The sequence below is a fragment of the Ictalurus furcatus genome, chromosome 10 (assembly GCF_023375685.1).
Source record: "Ictalurus furcatus strain D&B chromosome 10, Billie_1.0, whole genome shotgun sequence".
Classification (NCBI taxonomy): Eukaryota; Metazoa; Chordata; class Actinopteri; order Siluriformes; family Ictaluridae; genus Ictalurus; species Ictalurus furcatus.
In genome coordinates this window covers 19,156,321-19,183,462 of record NC_071264.1, presented here as the reverse complement: position 1 = coordinate 19,183,462, position 27,142 = coordinate 19,156,321, and the positions used below count along the sequence as shown (strand labels likewise).

At 37.0% G+C, this 27,142-nt stretch overlaps 1 protein-coding gene and 3 non-coding genes across 5 annotated transcripts; all 4 read left to right on the top strand.

The window, feature by feature from the left end:
• The first annotated feature begins 4,101 nt into the window (after positions 1–4,101).
• On the top strand, positions 4,102–15,978 carry ncl (nucleolin). Of its 2 annotated transcripts, none has more exons than XM_053635133.1 (17): positions 4,102–4,273; positions 5,570–5,668; positions 5,797–5,905; positions 8,170–8,274; positions 8,420–8,554; positions 8,661–8,777; positions 9,030–9,164; positions 9,516–9,602; positions 10,546–10,669; positions 11,170–11,306; positions 11,591–11,717; positions 11,794–11,930; positions 12,382–12,511; positions 12,801–12,940; positions 13,611–13,737; positions 14,695–14,987; positions 15,508–15,978. In XM_053635133.1, the coding sequence occupies exons 1-17, from the start codon at positions 4,256–4,258 to the stop codon at positions 15,573–15,575; spliced, it is 2,088 nt and encodes a 695-aa protein (XP_053491108.1). In that variant the 5' UTR covers positions 4,102–4,255; the 3' UTR covers positions 15,576–15,978. The 2 variants fall into 2 exon arrangements, with proteins under 2 accessions (XP_053491108.1, XP_053491107.1); XM_053635132.1 differs by having other exon boundaries at positions 8,655–8,777.
• Positions 8,887–8,952, top strand: LOC128614301 (small nucleolar RNA SNORD82). The gene has a single exon (XR_008387034.1). It is a non-coding gene; the product is annotated as a small nucleolar RNA SNORD82 (small nucleolar RNA).
• Positions 9,325–9,388, top strand: LOC128614300 (small nucleolar RNA SNORD82). The gene has a single exon (XR_008387033.1). It is a non-coding gene; the product is annotated as a small nucleolar RNA SNORD82 (small nucleolar RNA).
• On the top strand, positions 14,216–14,345 carry LOC128614299 (small nucleolar RNA SNORA75). The gene has a single exon (XR_008387032.1). It is a non-coding gene; the product is annotated as a small nucleolar RNA SNORA75 (small nucleolar RNA).
• Positions 15,979–27,142: the final 11,164 nt, after the last annotated feature.

The following is a 27,142-nucleotide window of genomic DNA, read 5'->3' as shown; positions in this document are numbered from 1 at the left end:
CAATGCCTACAAAGCCTTTGGATGATACCAACGCTCTACACGTGTTGCTCCTGGTATAGCAGTGGGCCTGAACCGTTCTGCTCTCCAGGCCGGTCTGGACCTTCATGGTGCCCTGCTTCCGGAGTTCTCGTCGCTTGGAGGCCAGTCACTGTTGCTGAGGATGGCCCTATATGGATAGCCTAGGGACACTTGGAAGCCATGGAGATGGCATTGGACTGCAACTGCAACTGTTTTGGTGCAGTGTCTTTTTGTGCCCGGGTCTCCATCAGTGGACAGTGCATGAGTTCAGCAGAATAGACGTCATGTTGAGACTGTGGTGAAACTCCTGATTACACAGCTGCACTTTTGTTTTATCATGTAGCACACAGTTATAGATGGGATTTATTTATAATCACACTCTCCGTTGTTACCCAGATGAGGATGGGTTCACTTTTGAGTCTGGTTCCTCTTAAGGTTTCTTCCTCATATCATCTCGGGGAGTTTTTCCTTGCCACTGTTGCCATCACCTCTGGCTTGCTCATTAGGGACAAATTCATCAATTTAAAATTTTGATTGGAAATTTATATTTTTTTGTAAAGCTGCTTTGTGACAATGTAAATTGTAAAAAGCAGTATACAAATAAAACTGATTTGAATTGAATTGAATAGTGTGCAGGCGTAAAATGCATTCTCGGTCAGTGCCACCTATCATGCAGGCCTGAATTAGCTGAAGGCGATCAATCATTTCGCGTTCGGTGTGAAAGCATAGCTTGTCGGCGCTTCACTTTATCGTATTGCACTCAGTGTGAAAGGGACCTTTAAGATATAACAAGAATGTTTTTGCGAAAGGGACCTTTAAGATATAACAAGAATGCAAGAATGTTTTCACGAGCGGTGACGTCACTCTCCACCCCATGTCGTCCAAAATGTCCAAACCAGCGCCGTTCTTTTATGCTCAATTTGTGCTAAAACCCCAAGTCCAAAATAGTTGGGCTGCTGTGTAAAATGTAAATAAATGTCAGTAAAAACAGAATGCAACTTTTTTTAGACGTGCTGTGGCCATCAAATTCAAAATTGCCTTCTTTTTTCTAAAATAGTACATTTCCTCAGTATAAACATTTGATATGTTTTCTATGTTCTATTGTGAATAACATATGGGTTTATGCGATTTGCAAATCATTGCATTCTATTTTTATTTACATTTTACACAGCGTGCCAACTTTTTTGGAATTGGGGTTGTATTTTGTGAAAATCATAACTTATTCCCATCCTTAGACATTACAAAATCTCTGGCGGAGCAGTGAATTCACGCAAGCCCCTCTCCATCTATCTCGTCCAAATACCTGTCTTGTTCGTTTGTGCTTGCGTGGTGCTGGTTTGTTACCATCATTTTTTGGGTCTTTTTTTAGACATGTGATAAGTTGTCTATGAACACTCTCCCCTCCCTCTGAACACCCCCCTCTCTCTGTTTCCTGGTTCCTGTATTGACACCTTTTTTCTTTGTTTCTCTGTTGACTGAGGTGTGGATGGATGAAGCCCCTCACCATTTGTACATTTACATACCTTCCTGTTTCATGCAAATATGCCCTTCTACCTAGCCAATCAATAATTAACCCATTGTCTCTGTTGTGTGTCAAACATTATATATACTGCCTTTCTTGGAATAAATGCGAGCTCTTACCATTTGAACTTTGTGTGTCTGTGTGTCATTTGGCAAACTCTCTCAAAGCTTTGGTGTGGGAAGTGTGTAGCGAGACGAGGGCGCCATCTTTCTTGTATATTCACTTTCTCTCTTCTTAAGAAACGTAACCCGGAGATTCTCTAGTTTGAAATCCTAACAGTTTTCTGGGGGCTTGTCCAGAGATAAAAATTCACAAATCCTCACAACATATATCATTTGTTTGAAAATTCACATTGTGTGTAGCACCGTGTTTGAAAACTTTGTTAGCATGTCAGAACTTTGTTTGTTTGTGTTCTTGTTTGTCACTGAAGCAAGTATTTAATCTCTATTGTTATCATTGTGTTTTTTAGATTTTATTCAAAGCATGTAGTAGCCTAAATTTAGTTAACTGCAGTGTATGTGAATGGTGACTGAATCTGTCATTCCCTAACATTTTGTGCAGCATCTCCTTCTGTTCTATGGAAGAAAGCAGGAGTGTAACCTGGCCTGGGCATTCAGGGCTGTAGCCCTAAGATGTTTTCTTTAGCCCCGAATAATTCTCCACTTGGAGCGGTTTGTCACTATGTAACTGAATGTCAGTAAAAGAAGACAGCCTGTAATTTTATATCTTTGGTGAACAGAGGCAAGACCAACGTAAGGCTAACAGGAAAACAAGGTGTGTAAATTTCTATACGAGTTTGTGAATATGTATACGTTACGTGAGCATGATATGAGCATAGAATAACATACTCCGCATAGCACTGTAGCAGCTAAACCCATACAGTGATAGCTTAGTTGTGCCTACCTTTGGCTAGATACACCAAACTAACCTAGTCTCGTTTTAGACAGACAAAAAGTTTTACATGTTATCATTCTGGTAGTCCTGCAAACAGTGATAACGCCTGAGGCAGGTTTTCCGAAACTTTTTGTCCAATTTTCACATTTTTAAGCAATTAGCCCTTACAGGTAAGAAAAAAAATGCATGCAAACAGTCTATTTAGAAGTATGTTTAAAGAAGATGATTAATAGTCCCATTAACGCCCTTGGAAGAAAGTTACAATCATGACACAGTCACCATTCACTTACACTGCAACAGTACAAACGGTAAGCCCCCAGTGTTGTTTGCATATACATATACTATATATACATATAAATAAAAAATAAATAAATAAAAACTGAGAATCAGGAGATTCCAAACATTTCTTATGCCAACCAACTTTGAAAGTGAGATTGGAATAAAAAATATTTAACCACATCTAATCTAATTTTGTTAAACATAAAACAAACTTTTTAAGAGGAGAGGTATTGTTTTTCCAAATAAAAAACTTTAAAGTCTGTACATTAAAGTCAGACAAATAAATTTAGTGAATGGTAAACCTAAACAAACCTGGAGCCTATCCCAGGGAGCACTGGGCACAAGGTAGGGTAGGTACACTCTGGACAGGGTTCCAATCCAGTGCAGGGCACAATCACATACACATTCACACTTTGGACATGCCAATCAGCATGGAAAATGGATTGCTCAGAGGAAACCCAAGCAACATCAGGAGAACATGCAAACTCCACATACACAAGGCCACAGCAGGAATCGAACAGCCAATCCTGGTAGTGTGCGGCAAACTTGCTAACCACTAAGCCACCATGTACCCTTGTTACATTTTAAACCAGAAGCATTTGAAATGTCTGAATTGTTTTGATTTGGTGTATTTCCTGTGAAAACAACAACTTTTTCACTTTATTGTGTTTCAAAGAAATAGAAAGCAGTTCTACTGAAAATAAAAGCAAAAATGGACTGACTGGACAACCCTGTCTCAAACCTCTATTAATAAAGAGTCTATCAGAAGTAAGATAAGATAAGATAAGATAAGTGCCCATGTTTATAATAACAATGCTATTGGTATCTTTATACATCCTAACAGTGGTAATGAATGAATCTACAAAACCGAACCACTTTAATGTACGACATAAAGATTTGTGCTCAATACAGTCAAATGCTTTATAAAAATTTATAATAATAATAATAATAATAATAATAATAATAATAATAATAATAATAATGATGATGATGATGACGAATGCCCCACGTCCAAAATGACGTCATTCCGACCTGCAATTACATTTACGAGGTAAATCGAACGCAGCCCTCGCAATTTTATAGCTGGACACCCGGATGAGAAGACGGTATCTGATTGGCTTAGACAGCGCCGCCGTTGTTCAAAGGGATATATAGTTGAGTCGGAAGTTATTTCTAAACTTTTGAACAAGTAATTTACATTGTAGCAAAAATATAGAAACACGTCATGTGTGTAAATAAATCCTGACGCCTTTTTGCCGGTTAACACTTTTCACCGTTGTAATTTTATGCACTGATTAGTACAAGATCTGTGTCAAAAAACTACATTTCCCATAACTCCCCCTGTCAGCTCTCGCTATTTTGTCAAGCAGCTAACCGTGAGTGGGAGGAGACGTGTTGAGGCGCTTCACTGTGCTGCAGTGTGTCTTTTCAATCCAACAGAGTGAGACGTATACCACGTGTGAGTGACCTGCGGGAGAAAAAAAAAAAAAAAGATTTGTTTTAATTCATTATTATCGTGTTTCAGTGAAACACCTTCCAGCCATGGTTAAACTAGCGAAGGTAAGTGATCTTTTTGTTTAATGCCGTGGCTAAAATTCAAAATGAAGTCTTCGCATTTACGTTTGCTTCACGTCGAAGTTTAAGCTCGCCTCCATATATTATTAGCTACAGAGAAATTCCACATATGTATGTGTTTTAAGACAACACTCTTTACCATTTTAATTTCACTTCCATACAGTCAGTATATTGTAAATTAATTGTCTGTTAAAACCTTAATACGCCACCATATTGCGCTGAAAAAAATGGTGGATCCGGATTTGAGCGGCCTTGGCCATGTTGGTAAGCAGCGAGGGCTCAGTATTAAATGGCTGCCTGTTGGATACGTAGTGCTCCTACATAGTGTGTATAGGTCGGTAGCTTCTACACGACGTAGGGTATTTGAGTAGGGAGTGAGCCGCCATTTGAGATTCTGCCCAAATCTGATCATTCTAAACTTAAAATGGCCGATACTGGGCCTCGATGCTTTTTGTGCACGTTAAGCTGTTATCAGATTAAAGATGATCACATTGACGATGCCTAGTTATTATTATTTATTCGTCTTCTTCTAAAATTATTGAGTTTTTATAGCCTTTTAGCGAAGTTTAACTTCGTTAGCTAACAGTCTCTTCACGACGCACTGCGTCCGGCGCGTGCCGCTATTTTAAGTTCGAGGACAGCCGCGATGGCGTAAAAAAAAAAGCTCGTGCGGTTTCATCAATGCGCGCGTGTTAATATGGTGCACCGTTGGAGGTTATAATAGTAAGTGCTTCTGTGTGTATTGCACTACAATATTATTTACCGACTTATTTGGGCTACTGTTTTGCGGCACTCGTGTGCTGGTTAGCTTAGCATGCTATGCCATGCGTGTTTTGAGCCCACGTGGGTTTGTCCCTGATCCCACGTGGCCTTTGTGAGCGTTAATTTTTATTGTAATTATTTTTTGGTTATATTTAAGATCTTTGCACTATTACCTACAACTGCATTATTTTTAGGTTTATTTTTTCATACAATCTTTAAATGTTCACTATGTGCGTCTTCTAAAAACTAAATAAGTTGGTGCTTTTATTATAATTTGCATTATTTAGTTTGTTTGTGACAATTTTTATTACGTGGTAGTTGCGTGTGCCTTTTTTTTTTTTACATTTTATAAAGTTGGGCATTTTCCTATAAATGAAATGCACTGTTTTTCTATTCTGAAACTTGGAGCCTCTGACATGACAAATTTGAGTGCTATAAAACTAATGTAATGCCATAACTGTCTAAGCTTCATGGATATGTTAATATGGGGAAAATGTTTTTTTATTCTTCAATTTGCAGGGGGTGAAAAAACAAGTGAAGGAAGCGCCACAGAAGAAAAAGGCTCCTCCACCTCCAAAGGAAGTTGAAGAGTCCAATGAGGAAGACTCTGATGAAGAGGTAAGAGTTTTTAATCAGCAATATTGTGCATGTTGACTGGTTTGTTGTATTGTCACTTACCTGCACACTGTCTATAAATTATGACCAGAGGAGTTTAACAAAAATGTTTTATTTATTTGTAAATCGAGGCTCCACCTCCCAAAGCTGCAGCTAAGAAGAATGTAACTCCAGCGAAGGCAGTGAAAAATGGAAAAGCCCCTGCCAAGCAAGAAAGTGAAGATGATGACGATGAATCTGGTGCGTTGTGCATAAGGGTTATTATTTATATTAGGGTTGCAACTAACGATTGTTTTCATGATCTATTAGTTGGCCTATAATTTTTTCGATTGATTGGGGGGAGGACTTTCAGTGCCGTTTTCGTATATTAAAAATAAAATCCACAAACGGAGTGTTACAAATATAAAATTAAGACTAAAACTTTACACAAAAGACTGAAAAGAACCCAATACACACAGACCAGAATTTATATTATTCATTTAGGACTAGTTTAATTTCATGCTTTTTTACATCTATAAAAAAGTTACACACAAATACTTATGTATAAGAGAGAGAGAGAGATTTTATATATATATATATATATATATTTTTTTACATTTTTTTTAAGGATGCACAAAAAAGCACTGAATTCTACAGTCCTAGCAATCCCTGGTCGATTGGTAGAACCTGTCAATCCCCAGGGATTGGTTCAAATACCAGGTTCAATTACATTTTATTGTTGGCGTGACATTTAACATTTAATTTGATTCTCAGAATTATCTTTTTATTTTATCAGTCAATGCAACTCTTGAACTTGTCTACCACTCATAGGTTTTTGCAAATTATCACTTAATTTGTAAATCAATTTAAAATAAATCCATCAATGAACGATCGTCAGGTCAGCTAACATGATATTTGTGAATGCACGTGAATAACCAAATTGATTAAAACATCTAATTTGAATATATAACATTTTTTTTTACCATTTTTAAAACTTTCCTATGGACCCCCTGCAATTACACCATTGACCACGAGGGGTGCGTGGAATCACTGTGCCAGACAGCAGAGTATGTAATGCATAGTGTAAGTGTATAGTACGTAATTTGGGACACAGATTTAGTATTTACTCTCCAGAGCATGTTTTCATAACAGAAGTAATGTAATGAGTAGGTGTGCCAAGCGCAGACTAACTAATTGATAATGAGATTAGTTGCCAACTATTTTCATAATCGATTAGTTGTTGTAGCCCTTTATTTATTTATTTTAATATTTTTTTGGGATAACCTATGCAATTTAAGTTAGTTCAGTGTCTGGAAAGGTTATGTATTGTTTGAACTGACATGCTGGTAAAGGTTGTAATATCCTGTGGGAAGAGAGGTTTTGCACTTTTTTTTAACTGTATACTTGTATATAAATTATAATTATGTATAATTGTAACATGTTTGTGTGTGTATATACAGTTGGGTCCATATATATTTGGACACTGACACGTTTTATTTTGGCTGTTTACCAAAACATTCAAGTTACAGTTAATGAAAATGGGCTTAAAGTGCAGTCTCTCATCTTTAATTGAAATGTTTTCACATCCACATTGGAGGAAGGGTTTAGGAATTACAGCTCTTTAATATGTAGCCTCCTCTTTTTCAAGGGACTGAAAGTAATTGGACATTTGACTCAAAAGCTGTTTCATGGACAGGTGTGGGCTGTTCCTTTATTTCCTCATCAGTTAAGCAGGTAAAAGGTCTGGAGTTGATTCTAGATGTGGCAAGCTGTTGCTGTGAACCCACAGCATGTGGCCAAATGTGCTCTCAATACAAGTGAAATAGGCCATCCTTAGGCTGCAGGAAATATATTTTTAAAAAAACCTATCAGAGGTAGCAGGAACATTCAGAGTGGCCAAGTCAATAGTTTGGCATATTCTAAGGAGGAAAAAAAGACTTCATGATAGCAAATACCTAGGGTTCACCACAAGGTGCAAACCATTCATAAGCCTCAAGAATAAAAAGGCCAGATTAGACTTCGCCAAAAAAAAAATCTGAAAAGGCATTCTTTGGCCAAATGAAACTATCAACCTGTACCAGAACGATGGGAAGAAAAAAGTATGAAGGCTTGGAACAGTTCATGAACCTAATGACTGCTTGAAGTCTGGAAGTCTTGCCTGCAAAGGATTCTTGGCGGAGTATTAAAAATGAACATTTTGTTTGATTATGTTAATCTGTCCAATCACATTTGAGCCCCTGAATATGGGGAACTGTGTGTGAAAATGGTTGCAATATCTAAACATTTCATTTTGTTCAACCCTTTGAATTAAAGCTGAAAGTTTGCTGTTCAATTGCACCCCAGTTGTTTCATTTCCAAGACATTGGTGGCGTATAGAGCCAAAATTATGAAGTGTCACAGTCCGAATATTTGCAGACCTGTGTATGTAATAATTAATATATAACGTGTCACATTCACACAGTCACATTCAAGTGTGAAATTGTGCATTGAGGGTGTCTACTTTTTCTCTTTCTCCTTGCTAACAGAGGAAGAGGCTCCTCCAGCTAAAGTTGCTAAAGGCCCTGCCAGGAAAGTAGCAGCTGATGTTGAATCAGATGATGACGAGGAGGAGGAGGATGATGATGAGTCTGGTACATGTCCTAATGTTTATTGTAAAGAGTTTAGATTGAACTGATTGGTCCTGGCCTGAAACTTTATGCTGTCAATAAAATCCAATTTAAATCTGTATTGTAATGCAAATATGTTTGTAACATGTCAAATCTGTTTGCTCTGCAGAGGAGGAGCCACCCAAAAAGGCTGCTAAATCAGCTAAGGCCACCCCTGCAAAGGCGACAACTGTGAAGGCTAAAGCAGCTCCTGCGAAGGAGGAGTCTGATGATGATGACGACGACGACGATGATGATGATGATGGTAGTGTATATGCGTAACAAATTATGCTTGAATGTTATTTACGTAGGTGTCAGTTTATTATAGCAGATTGAGTTTGGTTTATTCAAAATATTTGTGACAGATGATGAATCCGAAGAGGAGGAAGCTCCACTTCCTAAAAAAGCAGCCCCTGCTAAACCTGCCGCTAAAACAGCCCCTGCTAAACCTGCCGCTAGAGCGAAGTCGGAGGATGATGACGACGATGGTGTGTATATGGGTTTTTATAGGAGTCATTATCTTGTGGAGAAATGTTCACTTGCTTCTCACCACTACTAGACATTATTACAAAAAGAAATAGATTCTACTTATGCCAGTGCACAGGTGATGAGTGTTTAGGGACTTAATCCTGACTTGGTGATGTGGTGTTTGCTCTGATGTGCTCTGTTGCTCTTGTTTCAGCTCTGGTGTTTGTGTTGGATCTCTGCTTTAATTAACATTGTTTTTAATACATTCTCAGAAGAGGAAATGGACACAACACCTGCACCAACTAAAAAAGCAGCCATGAAGAAGGCCCAGGAGGAATCTGAAGAGGATGAGGAGGAGGAGGAGGATGATGACGATGATGACGACGATGAGGAGGAGGAGGAAGAAGGTAAAAATTGTGTGCATCAGCTACATTCGTTTTCGTTTTTTTATTAAATATTTTCCTTTTCTCTAATGGATAAGTGCATCCTTTCGTATTTAACTTTTTTTTAAAAAAATAATATTTTTTATATTTTATTTTCCTTTATTTATTTTACTTTAAATACCTGTGCACAGATGATGTCTCAAGGGATTTAATACTGACTCTTGATGATTTTTATTGAGCTGATGTGCTCCGGTTCTCCTGTTAGAGCTTTTCTTCTTTGAGAAGTTCACTTCTTTTCAGAAGTGCATGTTTATTTGTTTTTGTTTGTTTTAAACTTATTTTAATAAATAAATAAATAATTTTCTTTAACTGCAGCCGCTCCTGTAACACCGGGAAAGAGGAAGGGTAATGTCAATAAGGATAAAGGAACACCACCTGCTAAAAAAGCCAAATCTGATGAAGGTAAGATTCTTTTGGATGTTTGAATAAATTATCGCTCAGTAAAATGTGTTAATTAGTAGTACACTGTTTCACATTGAGTATCTGAAAGGAATACACTGAGATGATTGGGAGTTACTGTTACCATTCCGGAGTTGTTTATTTTCCTAGAATAGTGCATCCCCCTCGTATTTTATTCCTTTTTTATCACGCAATTTGCGTTAAGTTAAAATTTATTTATTAAACATGTTGCACCTTTTATCCGTGTACTGATGCATTTAAAGTTGTGAAACGTTGGTGAAACAAGTTAGTTTCTGACCTTGCTTTCATTACAGCAGCTATAAAAATTGTTCTCTTGCAAGACTTTTTCTCTTTTCACTTTTTTCTCTAAAATATTGCAGCTTGTCATTTTACTAAGAAACCACAAAGCGTTAACTCCTCTGTCTTGAGGATGCTGGAAAAAGTTACAGCTTTACGTAATGTAAAATAAATGGGACAGTGTGGCTTGACGGTTGAGGCTCTGGGTTACTGATGTGATGGTCAGGGGTTCAAGCTCCTGCACTGCCAAGCTGCCACTGTTGGGCCCTTGAGCAAGGTCCTTAACCCTCTCTGCTCCAGGGGCGCTGTATCATATCTGTATATCGTGTATCTTTATATGGTGTGTCTGCCATACAAATCCCTTTGAATGAGCTGTTACCATAGAAACAATAACGTATTAGAACAAGTGCGTTAGTATAAAGCTGTGATTTGCAGCTGCACCACTATCTGATCTGTCATTAAAAAATTAATCATTTGATCAATAAGAATCCAAAATTCTAGTGTGCTGTCACGTAAGAAAATATGACTGCTACTAATTGTCTGTTTGTACAGTTGCTGTATAACTAATAATTAATTGCATTATTAACCCATATTAGTGGACTACAGCTCTGTTTAGGTCATCAATGTTGAACTTTTCTTTATTTTTCAGCCTTCAGCTTGTTTATGGGTAACCTGAACGCGGATAACAGTTTTGAAGATATTAAAGAAGGCATCAGCAAATTCTTTAAGAAAGAAGGCCTGGTGATTCAGGATGTCCGTCTCGGAGGGTCCAAGTGAGTACATTTTTATTTAAGCTTGCGTCAAGTTAGTTGTGTGTTTTAAATTGTTCTTGTTTTTGTGTTCACGTTGGCATAAATGCAACATGGCAAAGTTATTTATTTTCAGTGTGGCAATTTCTTGGGCTGGGTGATATGACTATATCGATGTCATGATGAATTGTCACAATACACTTGAGATATTGTAGTCTTTTTTCCTTTTATTGTGTACTTTTTTTTTTTGATGGTAGAATTTGATGGTAAAAATTTGTATTGAACCTTGGCAATTCTTGTGTATATTTTATGTATTAGAGTTGTACCGATTGAAGTATTGTCAATCATTGAATAATGTTAATTCGGGCTTAAGTATTGTTATGTGATATACGAGTAGACATTGCAGTTATATAATTGATTTCCATAACCACACCCCTAAAACATGAATCAACTTTTTTCTTTTTTTTTGTATTCATCGTTTGTCGGTTTTTATATTTTGCTTAAAATGAAATTCACTGTTGCAGGAAGTTTGGTTATGTCGACTTTGGCTCAGAAGAGGACCTTCAGCAAGCCCTTGGTCTCAGTGGGAAGAAGTTTATGGGTCAGCCAATCAAACTGGACCGAGCAAGAAGTAAAGAGGACTCTCAGGAAAGCAAAAAGGGTAATATGCATTTTCTTATTTATAGTAACAATAGACTTGTGTTGATATGAAACTTTTGCCACATGGCTTTATCAAAATATTAAGAAATATATTGATCATTGCTTAATGTTACAATCAGCATATGATTTTAAGGAAACCAGATATGATGGAGCTTTTTTTGTTCCCTGAATTCATGTGTGATTGTGTGGGGTTTAGATAGTCAAGTACTGATCTGGTGGCACATTGGTTAAATCTGACTTACTGCAAGCAGCACCTGGCTGATTTTATTTGATGTATGTGTGCAGAGAGAGATGCCCGGACGCTGTTTGTGAAAAATCTGCCATACTCGGTAACCTCAGATGAGCTGAAAGAGGTTTTCGATCAAGCACTGGATATCAGGGTACCTGTTGGCCCCAACGGCAGCAGCAGAGGGTAACGAACACTAAAACTAGAAACCTGTTGGTTAACTAATGCACAGTTAATTAACACTGTTTATTGTCCTGGACAGCATTGCATATATTGAATTCAAGACAGAAGCTATTGCTGAGAAAATGTTGGAGGAGACTCAGGGTTCGGATGTTCAGGGCCGATCCATCATGGTGGACTTCACCGGTGCCAAAAGCCGACAGAGCAGCAAAGGACCAGGTGAGTTTAACCTAGTAACCTACGAATGATTCTCATTTTTCTTAATATTTTTTTGTTTATTTATACAGACACTATTCACAATTGTGAACAGTAGGACTGAAAGAACAATGGGTCTTGTATGTCTAGTTAAAAGCTGGTATAAACGTGTCCTTAATAAAGCTTCATGCTGATGTGTCAGTGTTGTAAATGTAGTGTTTGATAATGTGAGGCTGTAATGAGATGTAGTTGTTCCCTGGCTAAACTGACCAGTCAGCGAGTAACCAAACTTTAAACGCTACACATGAACACTTTGTCTGTCTGAATTCCCGTGTTGCTCTTAAAGATAGTCAAGTCCTGATGTGGCTTTATATAGTCAGCTCCAAAAACAAAGTGTGCTTTCATCTGAACAAGAGCACACTGTGTTTGGAGTTTGGGAGAAATGTGTCCATAACTGTTATTTTTCTCTCTTCAGTTTCAGCACCTGTAAGCAAGGTTCTGGTTGTAAATAATCTAGCGTTCAGTGCCACAGAGGAGTCTCTGCAGAGCGTGTTTGAGAAAGCCGTTGCTATCAGAATACCACAGAATAATGGCCGGCCAAAAGGGTAAGTGCTCACTCATTAATCTGAGATTCTTAACTTGATAATTTGCTGTACAATAAAAGGAATAAAACTACGTTTTCTTAATTACATAGATAACTGAACTGTTAATGCCACATATGATGAACATTTTGTCTATCTGAATTCCCATGTTGCTCTTTAAGATAGTCAAGTACTGATGTGGCTTTATACACTCAACTTGCTCTTGTCAATCAGAACATTGATATTAGAAAATTTTATGTATAAAGCGTATTTCTGTCTACTGAATTGATCGTGACTTGTGCGTTATTTTCAGGTATGCGTTTGTCGAGTTTGAAAACACAGATGATTCCAAGGAGGCGATGGATTCATGTAACAACACAGAAATCGAAGGCAGGAGCATCAGACTGGAGTTCAGCCAGAGTAGAGGAGAGGGTGGAGGACGAGGAGGATCCGGTTAGTGTGACACACACCTGTTCTGTTCAGGATAGTCACCCATTTTAAATACATGGCTGCAGAGAACAAATTTATTAGCTAGTCTACCAGACAATTGAACAGTCCTGTGTATTTGCCCAATCACATGATTTTGGATGCATGAATAATTTTGCTAAAAAGTGGCAACTAACATAATGTAGTACATTGTTATTGGTGAACAATGTCTCGTCCCGATTTAATTTTTTTGTCTGGCTAGTGCCTACATTTTCTTGATTTAATAAAAGCAGCTCCCAAATTTGTGGGTTTTTTTTTTTTTTTTTTTTAAACCTTACCTTAAACAAAAGTAATGTTCTGTGAATAGCTAATTTAACAGTAACAAGAAATTTTGCACTGTATTTTAAAATGTTGCTTTATGTATTGCTTTATTTTCCAGTAAGGTATCTGAAATGGGGCTTTTTTGTTCTCACGGTGTTAGCCCAGTTCATTTACAGTTTCTGCATCTTTGCATATGTATTATTGCTGTGCAAGCTAAATAGATGTTTTGTGTGATGGAGTCCTGAATATTACAGGAGCTTTGAGATGAGGGATAAATATTTACTTTACTTGCTTTAGTTATTTAACTGTCAATACGCATCAATTGTCATCATTATTAATGCCTATTTTGAATTTGTATTTTCTTTTCTTTCTACAGGACCCACAAAAACACTGTTTGTTAAAGGCTTGTCAGACGAAACGACAGATCAAACTCTGAGGGATGCGTTCGAGGGTGCTGTCGCTGCCAGAATCGCCACAGATAAAGATACAGGATCCTGTAAAGGGTAAAATAAAATATTTTTTCTTGCTAAAAATTAAGGCAGTATGACTTGATCATATTACTAATACTTCAAGACTTTTTTTTTATGTGCTATTGTCACTTTGCTAAAATGTTTCTCAAAACAGTTACACTTTAAAAAAAAAAAAAAAAGTTTAAAAGAAAGAAAATGAAACTTAAGGGTAGTTATATTATGATGTACATGTCAGAAAGGTCTATTGTGGCTGTTTAGCAGATACTAATATTATAATCATATCACCCAGCCCTACTGTGTGTGTATGTATATATGTAAACACCCCCCTCCCCCCAAGTAGTATTAGCATGGCACCCAAGTTGGGTGGTTTTATTTTTTGCATCCAAGTGCATAAAATAGAGAGGGCATAAATTCAAGTTGTGGTTCCAATACCAGGGTTTAAGATTCATTTTGAATTGATTCTGATTTAATGGCTCCAGGCTTTCAAAATTTTAATTGTTAAATTTCCATTATCTTCTCATGAGCTCCTCTCTGTCTGATGGTGACCGAGCATGGATTCGCACGAGAAGTAGATTCACACTCGCATTACTACGAGTCTCTCCTCTATGATGGGAGTTGCTTATGTCTGATGTGAGACAACTTACTGTAGAACAGTTACTGTTTGTAACCTGTGTGCATTGGTGCACAAATAAACCTCTGTCATAAACTGCCCCTTATTTCTAGTACAGCACTGTTGAATTTTGGTTTCTGATCAGTCAGACTTGCAAATCACTTGAAACTTGTTTTACAGACATTCCACAACATTAAATGTAACTTTAAGTGGAAACAATGATATCAAGTTACAAATTGTAATCCTTGTCAAATTGCTGTGGTATAAGAGGAATAAAACTCTTGGGTATCTGCTCTTATGAGAGCATCAACTTTGGGATGGTAACAATGCAGTACATCTGTAGTGATAAAGATTTAACTGAGGTTGTGTATGTGTTGCAGGTATGGTTTTGTTGACTTTGACAGTGAGGAAGACTGCAAAGCAGCGAAGGAAGCAATGGATGACTCTGAGATTGATGGAAACAAAGTAACTCTGGACTACGCCAAGCCGAAAGGAGAAGGAGGACGAGGAGGAGGAAGAGGAGGGTTTGGAGGTGGCAGAGGAAGAGGAGGGTTTGGAGGTGGATTTGGAGGTGGATTTGGAGGGAGAGGAGGAGGAAGGGGTGGATTTAGAGGAGGGAGAGGAGGAGGAGGAGGAGGAGGACACCGTGGGGGAGGAAGAGGAGGATTCAGAGGTAATAAATGCATCACTTTACACTTCATATTATGAATATGTAAAACTTTACATCATGGTTTGTCCCAGTTTAGCCCCGTCTAGCTCTTCTAAGTAGTCTCCATAGCAACATAATACCAAAATGGATCCATTTTTTTATATATATATATATATATATATATATGTATGTATATATATATATGTATGTATATATATATATGTATGTATATATATATATGTATGTATATATATATATGTATGTATGTATATATATATGTATGTGTATATATATATGTATGTATATATATATGTATGTGTGTATATATATATATGTATGTGTGTATATATATATATGTATGTATATATATATATATATATATATATGTATATATGTATATATGTATGTATATATATATATATATATATATATATATATATATATATATATATATATATATATGTATATGTATGTATAATGTATATGTATGTGCGTGTGTGTGTGTGAATTTATAATTATCTTAAGTTGGTGATTTATTTTTCAGGTGGCCGAGGTGGTGGAGGTGGAGCCGGAGCCAGACCTCAAGGAAAGAAGATCAAATTTGATGCTTAAAAACTGCTCTCCATTTTTTTTTTTTAATATTTCCAAATAAATGGACTGTATTTCTGCTTGAATAGTCTTTTGGACATTCCAGTGTCTCCTTACTTAACGGAGCGTCCATCTTTTTCTGTCCGAAAGGTTCCTGCAGGTTCCTGTCAAATGTTCCTCTTCAACCGTGCACATTCATGTTTTCCCCAGTTTTGTGGGAGAAAAGTTGAAATGTGAATAATTGTTTTTTTCTTGTTTTTTTTTTTCCCTATTTTTACTGTTTGTTAAAATATTCTTAAATGAATTATTCATTTTATTATTTTTTGTTTGTTTGCTTTAGGTGCGTGTTTTACCGTAAACTGTACAAAGCATATAAAAGATGAACGATTAAACATGCCCAAAAAGTGTTTGGGCTTTTTGAAATCTGGTTAAATTGTGTACTGTCGTAAATCGGAGTGTGTGCGTGTGCGCCCGTGTGAGATGTTTTGATCAGAAATGCCTTGATGGTTTGTAGAGGTCAGTGTCTGGATTATATCTAACTATATCAACAAACTTTTTACTTGCGTGTGTTGGAAATGATCAATTTTAAATAAACTAAATGATTTATACAAGTTGTGCATCCTGTTGTTCTTAAAATTTAAGGAATGTGAGTGTCATGAATTCCTCACTGGAGAGCCATATAGCAGGGGTTCCCAAACTTTTCCAGGGCAAGGCCCCCCAGATGGCATTAACATTTGACTGAGGCCCCCCTTTTGCAAGATGTTTTTAAAACACATTAAAAATACAGTCTTCTGAATATATCCACCTTTTTTATTAACAACATCTTGCATCATTACATTAGGAATTTAGTGTGTGTGTGTGTGTGTGTGTGTGTGTGGTTGAGAGAAGGAGAAAACATACTAGTGCGAGGGATGGGCACACCAAATTGGTGAGGCGGCCACCACTTTGAAAACCACTGCCATATAGTGTAAAGACAAGGACACACCGCTGGTAATGTAACATTTTTGTTATGAACAGAAGTGGATACCACGGTTACTTTAAAAATGTATTGTTGGTTATAAATTACTTAATGTAATCCAAGTATCACAATGTAAAAGTAATGTAAACTGCTTGCTTTTGGATTACTTAGTCACGTGTAAAGTCAAAAGCAATATGACCTAAAATACTTTTATTTAGAGCTTAAAAACATGTTCAATGTTTGGAACTGCTTTAAGAAAATGAATAAAAAATCACTGTCCCTGATGCGGATTACATCACAAAAGTTAGGGTAAACGTTCTGGTTTTCCAAAAAGTGGTCACTTTTTTTTCAGTTTCTTAAGTGTGTTCAAAAGAGTGTTACTGCAGACTTTAATACACTGAAAGACACTATAAGCATCACATAAATGTATATAATTTCCTACATTCCTTTGAATGTCCATGGAATAAAATAGATGCCACGAATGTAACTTCTGCCATCATTTAAACATTTGAACGGCCATGTAACACGAAGCAATGTGATAAGGTAATTAAAAATGACCTTATATGGCCATGGGCATTGTTTCGACTCAGGACAGAGGTCATTTGCTGCTATTGTCAAACAACTGACGCCGTCCACAACCGCGTTTCGCCTTTGCATGTTCGTTGAGAGTAGGTTAATGGTTTAGAGGCAGGAATTTGGTCAGTAGTTGCTGCAAGCCTATTATAATCGACCAATTTGCGTGCGAGAAAGCGGGAATTACAGACAGGGTTTAAAGCAATGCAAACATGTGCATACATGATGCAGTATTAGATCAAAAGCACATCATCATGAAACTAAAGAGAATCCCAGACATTTTCTCAAATTTAGAAATACCGGAGGACGTTTTTTTAAGGTCTGAAAAAAGAGGACGTATGGTCACCCTAACAAAAGCATTTCACAGAACAATTTGTGCCAGTTTATAGCCTACCAAATTAACTTAGCACAAAATGTATTTGTACATGCACCAGGAGGTCGCTCATGAGTCACGACTGGAAAGACAGAACCAGAACTATAATCAAGCAGCTGTCTATATTGTGTTGTAAAAGATTAATTTATTTGCTTTTAAATGAAAAAAAATGTAATCCTGTTAGCACCCCCAAAAAAAATCTCATTAGTTTGTTTTTTGACGTAACTGTAACAGATTACAGCTACCAGTTTTTTGTATCCGGATTACATAATGCCTTTACATGTATTCAGTTACTCCCCAAGCCTGGTGGATATTATATACATATATACACTATATACACCCACTGCACAGTGAGGCTAATAAATACATTTTAAAAATAGCAGTGTAGAAAAGAATCTTGCATAGAAATGTTATTTCATCTTCAGCATAACAATGCTATCAGTGCAATCGTAAATGTAGCCTACTGAAAATGCAGATGCAATTAATTTCAGTTGTTACTCCATTTATCCCAAACACATTTCCTTCCGCTGCATAGAAGTAGACAGCATAAGCCAAATCATCTGGCATCTACTATTTATAAAGCCACTTCATGAGTATAGCTTTTCTATTAAAGCTAAGCATTACAACTTCCCTTTCAACTGAGAAGGCTAATTCTAGAGATGTAGAAAAAGCATGCTATAGCAAATAACGCGTCTAAACTGATCACGTGACTCAGAAGCCACTAATTACGGTCCAATCACAGCGTTTCCACTGATGTTAATCATTCTGAACAATTCAGCGTAATTACCGTTCGTAGCGTAATTAACTATCTGAGGATCAGTATGTCTCAGAAACAGTCAACAGATTGTTCACTGAGTGCTTCAGAGATGGAGTTCGGAATGAAACACCATTATGGAGGAGTTTCCTGAAAGGAAAGGTAGCAAATGAGTGAGTCATGTGACTGGTGTTTCTGTTATTAGCTAATGGCCACCGTGCTAATTTTTTCATACAGAGAATACAAGTGCAGTATTATGCTTTGCTGTAATGGTGATGGATGTATAGCATGTTTAATGAAATATTATTGTATTGTGAGTGTGCATGTGCAAATATGGAACAACAGCATGGGTTGAACCCAAATGCTGGAAAAAACAACATGGACAAAGTTCTGCTACTGATTTAGTAAAGTGATCAGGGGTTGTTCTCTTACTGAAGTACATTTCCAAGAGATTTATTTCCAAGTGTTTCATTGGTCTCTCAATTAAAAATAAAATAGTTTAATAAATTAGCTTGTTAAATCAGTTAGTTGGCTATTTTTTGAACAGAGTAATATTCCTTTTCTTTTTTCCTGTAAAAGAATAATGCAGACTTGATCAAATTAGTCAGTGCTTTGATTTGGAATTGAATGTGTAATGTTTCCACTACATTTGAAATATGGAAATAAATGCTATTAAAAAATATTTGCACTCTATTCACTTTTATTAGCGCATTACTATTTATCGGAACACAACTGTGTGTGTGTGTGTGTGTGTGTGTGTATGTATGAGAGAGAGATATGGGAACTGCACATCTCACTCTGAGCCACCAGAGGGTGACATGCACTACTGGAACACAAGCTTCTTTAACATTTTAAATATGCTTTTATCGAAAGTAACCTCACAGTCCTGGGATTAGAATTTTTAGAACGTAATGCTTATTCAGTTTTTCAAAGGAAAGAGAAAAAAATATATTGTAGGATTGCAATTCAGTTGAGCACATAAAAACACATTTACCCCAGAGAACCCCTCAACCCACCCATCGAACCCTCCAACCACCATGTAAGGGTAAAGGGAGGAGGAAGAATGAATGAATGAACATGCAAACAAACAAACAAACAAAAGAAAAGGTCAAAGGTAGAGCCTAAAAAAAATAGAGGTTAAAAAAGGAGAAGAAATGTTACTTACAACTTTCTGGTCACTAACTCTCTGTGATGTAACCGCAGAGCCAGGGTTCTCGGGTTCTTATACCTGATGATGCAACAACACGCAAATTAATTCCCCAGAAAGGGTTTAAATTTTAAACACAGTTAAACTTTAAAGGGAACACAGCAAATAAAATGAGCTAAATTGACAGTAAAATGATATTGGCTTAAGGAAGGACACTGAGATTTTATTTGTGGTCACAGATGTACGAATAAAATGTCTCTGCTCCATTACTGATCCGATTTACTCCCTTTCTCTCATCGCTGCAGTCATACTTTCCTCAGTTCTGTTCTGCTGTGTGTGTGTGTGTGTGTGTGTGTGTGTGTGTGTGTGTGGTCAGATTCCCACTGTGAGGCCGAGAGTCACCGCTGGAGTCTTTTCCCCTCCATAAAAGAGAAACGTGCACGAGAGCAAAGAGGCCGTCGAGCTCCATTAAACTCCTCCACTGACAAAACATCATCTACTGAGAGCTGCAGGGTTCCTCCAACATCTCGGCCACATTATCAACTGGCTTCTAAATGCACGAGGCGATTATTTTCCTATAACAGCACATCCCTGAGTGTTTTATTCCTCTGACACCACAGCAATTTCACATGCTATACTATTTATCCATTTATAGTTACATTTAATGTTGTGGAGTATTCACTAAACACGTGCTCACTTACATTATAGCAGCTATAAACTTTTCTCTCTTTTCAGGCATGTTGAAAGGCATGTCTTTTTTTTCCTCTCTTGATGTTAATAATGCAAAAAACCCAGTTTGTCATTTTACCTCTGAAACCTCAAAGTGTAAACTCTTCTGTCCTGAAGATATTGGAAAATTTAAAGTTACAGCTTCACCTTTGACTGTTCAAAGCACTGACACTGGAGACTCCTTCCATAAATGTCAAAATTGAACTATAAATTATTAGAACGAATGCATTAATATTAATACAATAATAATATTAAGTTAAGTAGACTTCTTGCTTTGAATGACTGGTTAGTGTCTTGGTGTAATGAACAGAATCTGCTGTTTGTTAATAACTGGAATCTGTTCTGGGAGCGTCCTAGGTTGTTTCGTCTTGATGGCCTGCACCCCAGCAGCCTCGGAGCGGAACTGCTGTCAGACAACATCTCCAAGGCACTACACACCAAGTGACTGCCTACCGTAAGTACATCTTCCTACAATAACAACGTTCATCATAAGCAATGTTCAGTTAATAGTCCAACACTTGTAGTACATACTATAGAGACTGTGTCTGTTCCACGAGCTATACAAATACATAGAAAATTTCAGAAAGTTTGTTTTAGTAACCTAATTAACATAAAATTAGGTCATACTGAATGCACATCCAGCACCTTTAATCTGAAGCTAGGACTATAAACATTAGATCTCTTGCGTCTAAGGCTCTTATTATTAACAAAATCATTACTGATCAGGAATGTAATTTAATGTCTTTAACGGAAACTTGGATTAAACCAAATGAGTACATAGCATTAAATGAAGCCAGTCCTCCTGGATACAGTTATGTACATCAGCCTCGTTCAACTGGTAGAGGAGGAGGTGTTGGTCTCATCCATAATCAAAATCTGGGCGTCACACAAAAACCTAGTCATAAATTTAATTCTTTTGAAATTCTTTATACCAGTATAACTTATGTAGCCACAAAAAATGTCAATTCCTCTAATTATTATTTACAGACCCCCAGGGACATATACTGAATTTCTTAGTGAATTTGCAGACTTTATCTCAAACCTGATGGTTTCTGTAGATAAAGCATTAATCGTTGGTGATTTTAATATTCATTTTGATAACCCGGAAGACCCTCTGAGAACAGCGGTTGTGTCCATCTTAGATTCAGTAGGGGTCAATCAGAACGTAATCGGACCTACTCATAATGGTGGTCACACTCTTGACCTCATACTAACATATGGATTAAATATAGAAAATATTGTAATTTTTCCACAGTCTGAAGTTGTCTCAGACCATTATCTTATCTCATTCATAATACGTATTGATCATAATATTTCCACCTCGCCTCGCTACCGAATAAAACGTACTTTCACATCAGCTGCTGCACCGAGCTTCATAAATAACCTCGCAGAGACATCAATTAGATTTGGATCACCGTCTGATCCGATGATCCGAACTAGGAATAAAACCACTACAGAAAGAAGCACTCAATCAATACATAGCAGCGAAGATTTCATGAAATTTTTCATTGGTAAGATTGAAAATATTAGAATCGAAATGCAGGCTATTAATTTAAAACCAGACAGCATTATAACTAACCCTATAGATGATAATATAGCAATATCAGATCAATGTTTAGAATGTTTTACTCCCCTTAGAGAGACCAAACTAGCTGCATTAATCTCTTCAGCGAATTCATCAACTTGCATACTAGATCCTGTACCTACATGTTTCTTTAAACAAATTTGTCCTGGAGTAATTGAACTGCTTTTAAATATAATCAATTCTTCCCTTAGCACTGGCTATGTACCTAAATCTCCCCTTCATCTCCAAGATCTTAGAAAAGGTTGTAGCACAGCAGTTATGCTCATACTTGCATAGGAATAACATTCATGAAATGTATCAGTCAGGATTTAGGCCTCATCATAGCACAGAGACAGCGTTAGTTAAAGTAGTAAACAACCTACTACTGGCCTCTGAGCAGGGTTGTGTCTCGCTGCTTGTGTTACTTGACCTGAGTGCAGCTTTTGATACTATAGATCATACTATTCTCCTTGACAGATTAGAAAATGTTGTTTGCATTAAGCCAGTCCTCTCCTGGCTCAGGTCTTATTTGACGGTTCGTTATCAGTTTGTAGATATAAATGGAGTCTTCTCCATGCATACTGAGGTTAAATTTGGTGTTCCACAAGGTTCTGTTTTAGGCCCACTGCTTTTTACTTTATATATGCTACCTCTGGGTCAAATTATTCGTAAACATGGAATTAGCTTCCACTGTTATGCTGATGATACACAGTTGTATGTTTCAGCGAAGCCAGAGGACAGACAGCAGCTTAATAAAGTTGAGGAATGTGTAAAGGACATTAGATGTTGGATGCTAACTAACTTCCTTTTACTTAATTCTGATAAGACAGAAGTACTTGTACTAGGACCACGTGTAGCTAGAAGTAAGCTTTCTGATCTCATAGTAACTCTGGATGGACTTACCGTTTCATCATGTACAGCAGCAAAAGACCTTGGAGTGATTATTGACTCCAGTCTATCATTTGATGCTCATGTAGATAATATTACTAGGATAGCCTTCTTTCATCTCAGAAATATTTCTAAGATAAGAAATATATTGTCACTACATGCAGAAATATTAGTTCATGCTTTTGTCACCTCTGGACTAGATTACTGTAATGCCTTACTGTCTGGATGTTCCAGCAGGAGCATAAACAAACTCCAGTAAGTCCAGAATGCAGCTGCTAGAGTCCTCACTAGAACCAGAAGATACGACCACATCACCCCGATCTTATCCACACTGTATTGGCTCCCAGTGAAATCTCACATTGAGTATAAAATACTATAAAGCACTAAATGGTCTTGCGCCACAGTATCTAAGCAACCTTTTGGTTTTCTATGATCCACCACGCCTACTTGGATCAAAAGGTGCAGGCCATTTGACGGTACCTCGAATAGTGAAGGCTACAGCAGGGGGAAGAGCTTTCTCTTATAGAGCCCCACATTTATGGAACAGTCTTCCAATTAGTGTTTGGGAGTCAGACACAGTCTCAGTCTCAGTCTCAGTGTTTAAGTCTAGGCTTAAAACGTATTTGTTTACTCAAGCCTACCATGACTAGACTTTCTGTTACGCTAAGCACAGTCCTAATAATCTTTTCTCTCCCTAGAGATCCTGATCCTTTCTACTCTCCGGACCTGCCTGATCCGTTTTGGATGTCCTACCTCTGGATGGAGCTCTCATCTACTCCAATTCCAGATTGCTGGGATTGCTGGGACTACAGCTGCTACATACAAACCAGACTTCATATAAAACCATAATGAACTTTTCACACTATCTATTGTTACCCAGATGAGGATGGGTTCCCTTCTGAGTCTGGTTCCTCTCAAGGTTTCTTCCTCTTTAACATCTTAGGGAGTTTTTCCTTGCCACCGTCACCACCAGCTTGCTCAATTGGGATAAATTCGCACTTTTAATATCTGTATACCGTGTTTATATATTTCTTTAAAGCTGCTTTGAGACAATGTCTATTGTAAAAAGTGCTATACAAATAAAATTGAATTGAATTGAAAAAATGCTACTATAGAAAATTTATCAACACCTTCTGACCAATCTGGATCAGACCTTGGGGGTATAACAGAACAAATAATGAGGTTAAAGCATTTTAAACCTTCATGAGATGAGACTTGTGTTCCTCTGAGAGTTGACCAGAGGAACTGAGACAGATTTATAAGCAGTATTAATCGTTAATTATTATTAAAAATGGAGAACTCATCACTTATCCCCTATTTGTGGGCCACCCACTCACCTCACCATTCATCTTTTCCTTTCCTTGTTCTGTGTCCTTAACCATGGCGACTGTTTATTTCTCTAGCCGTTTCCCAGAATGCCTTGGCCTCCGTGTCGTGTGTCTCCAGACACTTTTAACTCACCCTTGGAACCTTGAAAATCTGTGGCTGGAAAATGTAAAATGTACCGTAGTCAAGATGATGAGTCTGGAGTCCAGCTGTGTAGAAACGTAAAGCCAAGGCTGCACCAAGTGACCCCCCCCCAAACATACACACACACACAGGTCAGGAATTAGATCAGATTAGCATAACCATCACACCATGACATACATCCTCTTATATTTTGTCTTTAAAACCATTTCTTTAAAAAACATTTGGTGTAATGACTGGTGTAAATTGCAAACCCAATGACATTAGTTCATTTAATGTTTGTTTGGATATTTATTATTATTATTATTATTATTATTATTATTATTTTAATTTTGCAATGCTAGAGGATCAGGTTTAGAGTTTTGGTATTAGGAGGATGGTTTTGTCACACAGATGTGGCTGTGTTTCATCAAATGGTTTATAGTTCTAGTTGTCTAAAAGTTGGAACCTTGTACCCTGTTGTAGGGTTCTACACTGGCCATTGTGGGAGAAGAACTAATTTAGGGTACTACAATCCCAATTCTGTAAATGTTGGGACAGTAAGGAAAATGCTAATGAAAACAAAGAGGAGTGATTTGTAAATGTACTTTGACTTGTATTTAAACAAAAAACATATAAAGACAAGGTATCTGATATTTTACCTAATCAACTGATTTAAAAAATCAAATTTTCTTCCATTGCTCCATGGTCCAGTTCTGATGCTCACGTGCCCATTGTAGTGGACAGGGGTCAGCATGGGCACTCTGACCAGTCTGTGGCTACGCAGCCCCATACGCAGCAAGCTGCAATGCACTGTGTGTTCTGTGACCCCTTTCTATCATAGCCAGCGTTAACCTTTTCAGCAATTTGTGCTACAGTAGTTCTTCTATAGGATCGGGCTAGTCACTGCTCCTCACATGCATCAGTGAGCCTTGGATGCCCTGTAGCCAGATCACTGGTTGTCCTTCCATGGACCACTTTTGGTAGGTACTAACCACTGCATACAGGGAACACCACACAAGACCTGCTGTTTTGGAGATGCTCTGACATGGTCATCTAGCCATCACAATTTGACCCTTGACTCACTCAGATCCATACTTGCTAATTTTTCTTGCTTCCAACACATGAAGTTCGAGAACTGACTGTTCACTTGCTGCCTGATATATCCCACCCCTTGACAGGTCCCATTGAAACAAGTGATCAATGTTATTCCCTTCTCTTGTCGGTGGCTTACATGTTATGGCTGAGCGGTGTTTATAAATAAATAGGAAATAAATGCATAAATGAAAAATAAAAACAAAATTAATGACAGACAAATAAAATCAGTGGAAAATAAAAGTAAGCAATAGGAAATCAAAATAAATAAATAAATAGGAAATATGCTAAATAAGTAAGTAAACAAGCAGATAAACTAACAAATAGGAAATAAATTAAACTACAAAACAGTTATACAAGTAGGAAATGAACTATTGGTGAAGTATGGCTTTAAGTGTAAAAATTGGTCAATTTAAAAATAAGTGAAGAATTCACTGTTTATAACATAAAAAGAAAAAAAAAACACTTTATGAGCACTTCTGTCACTAGGAGGTATTTTTTAAATTAACTTTTAAAATTCCCTATTTTGGCACCTTTAAAATATCTTTTAACTCCAGCTACTACAATTATATATGATGTGAAATTAAATAAAAACAGCCTCCTCTTGTGGACAACGCTGGTATAACGTTTATGTTTGGCATTGAAGTACTAATTTTTGTTTGGTTTTATCATGACCTTTCCTGTGCATCACAGTAGTAGACTTGGAAATTTGACTTTGTACTTTATCTTTAGGGATCATTTTGTTATTTGTTATTTGATATGAATTAGTTATAAATCATTTTTATTGTTTTTTTTTTTTTTTGTGAAAATTTTAGCTCCAGAATGTGAGGAATTTGTGTCATAAATAAAAATGTTTTATTTGATATTATTAATTTCAACACTTACCCACCCACAGTTCACTTTGGCATGTTGCGCTCTGGTTGTGTTTATTTCAGTTGAAACTGTTAGTCAGATAGCTTTTAGGCGTTAAACTCTGTCTGTGTCTCAAACTCTCTCAAACTCCAGTTTTCCACCAAGGTGGAATTAACACTCACTAATCTGGCTGCTCGCAATGACCTGGAAAACCATCGTGAGACATTAAAGTTCAAAATGCCCTATTAAATTGTGTGCCAGTCATTTTTAATCTGAATCCCTGTGGAAACAGATCTCACACACCTGCAAAAACACAGAGTCGACACCGAGCAATACCTTTCAACACGCCTGAGCCTTTACATAAACTCTTTCACAACTCGCACTCAGGCCTTGGACTCAAATATTAATACCATGATACCATCAAGAGCCACGTGGTTATCAAAATAAAAAGCTAAAACACAACTCGGGTTCAAGAAATGTGTTCATCAGGGTGGTCTAAAATATTAATGAGCGCAAATGTGAATGCTGGGGCTCTAAATACAAACGCTGAGGAGCAGGCTGGAGAAAGAAATAGAAGAGGCAAAATGAAGGTTTTTTTTTTAGTAGATAGATCCAATTAGGATCTTCTTGATGAAGCGCACACAGTAAAATAAATTTGTAGATCGTTGCCGATTTCACAAGTTTTGTAAACAGCCTAAATAAATTCCAATTTGCAGTTAAATAAGTGTCAGGTTTGAGGATTTTTTAAAGTATCGATTTAGCCAATAGGGCTGAGTGATGCAACAAAAATATCATATCATGATTCTCAAAGAATTCTATGATACACAATATACAGGTTTGCTAGCAAACTGCCAGCAATACATAACTGCTCATTTTTTCTATAAAAAATATATTTATTTACATTTTTAATATTAAAACACTGAAAAGGAGGGGAAAAAAAATCTGTAAAAAGTTCTCACATTTGACAATTTTAAATATTTCATATACAAATTTAACACCACATCAGCTGCTTCTAGTCAGTTTGTGATTAGAATAAAAAGGACGAGGACATTAAGAACATTCAAATGATTTACATAGTAAATAAGACTTTGAGTCTATATTTTGTGTAACAAGGTTATATGTTCAAGGTAACCTCATCAGTCAATATCACAATATCATGAAATTAAATAAAGAGAAGAGAATGAGAGAACTAATTAGGAAATTTGTATGATG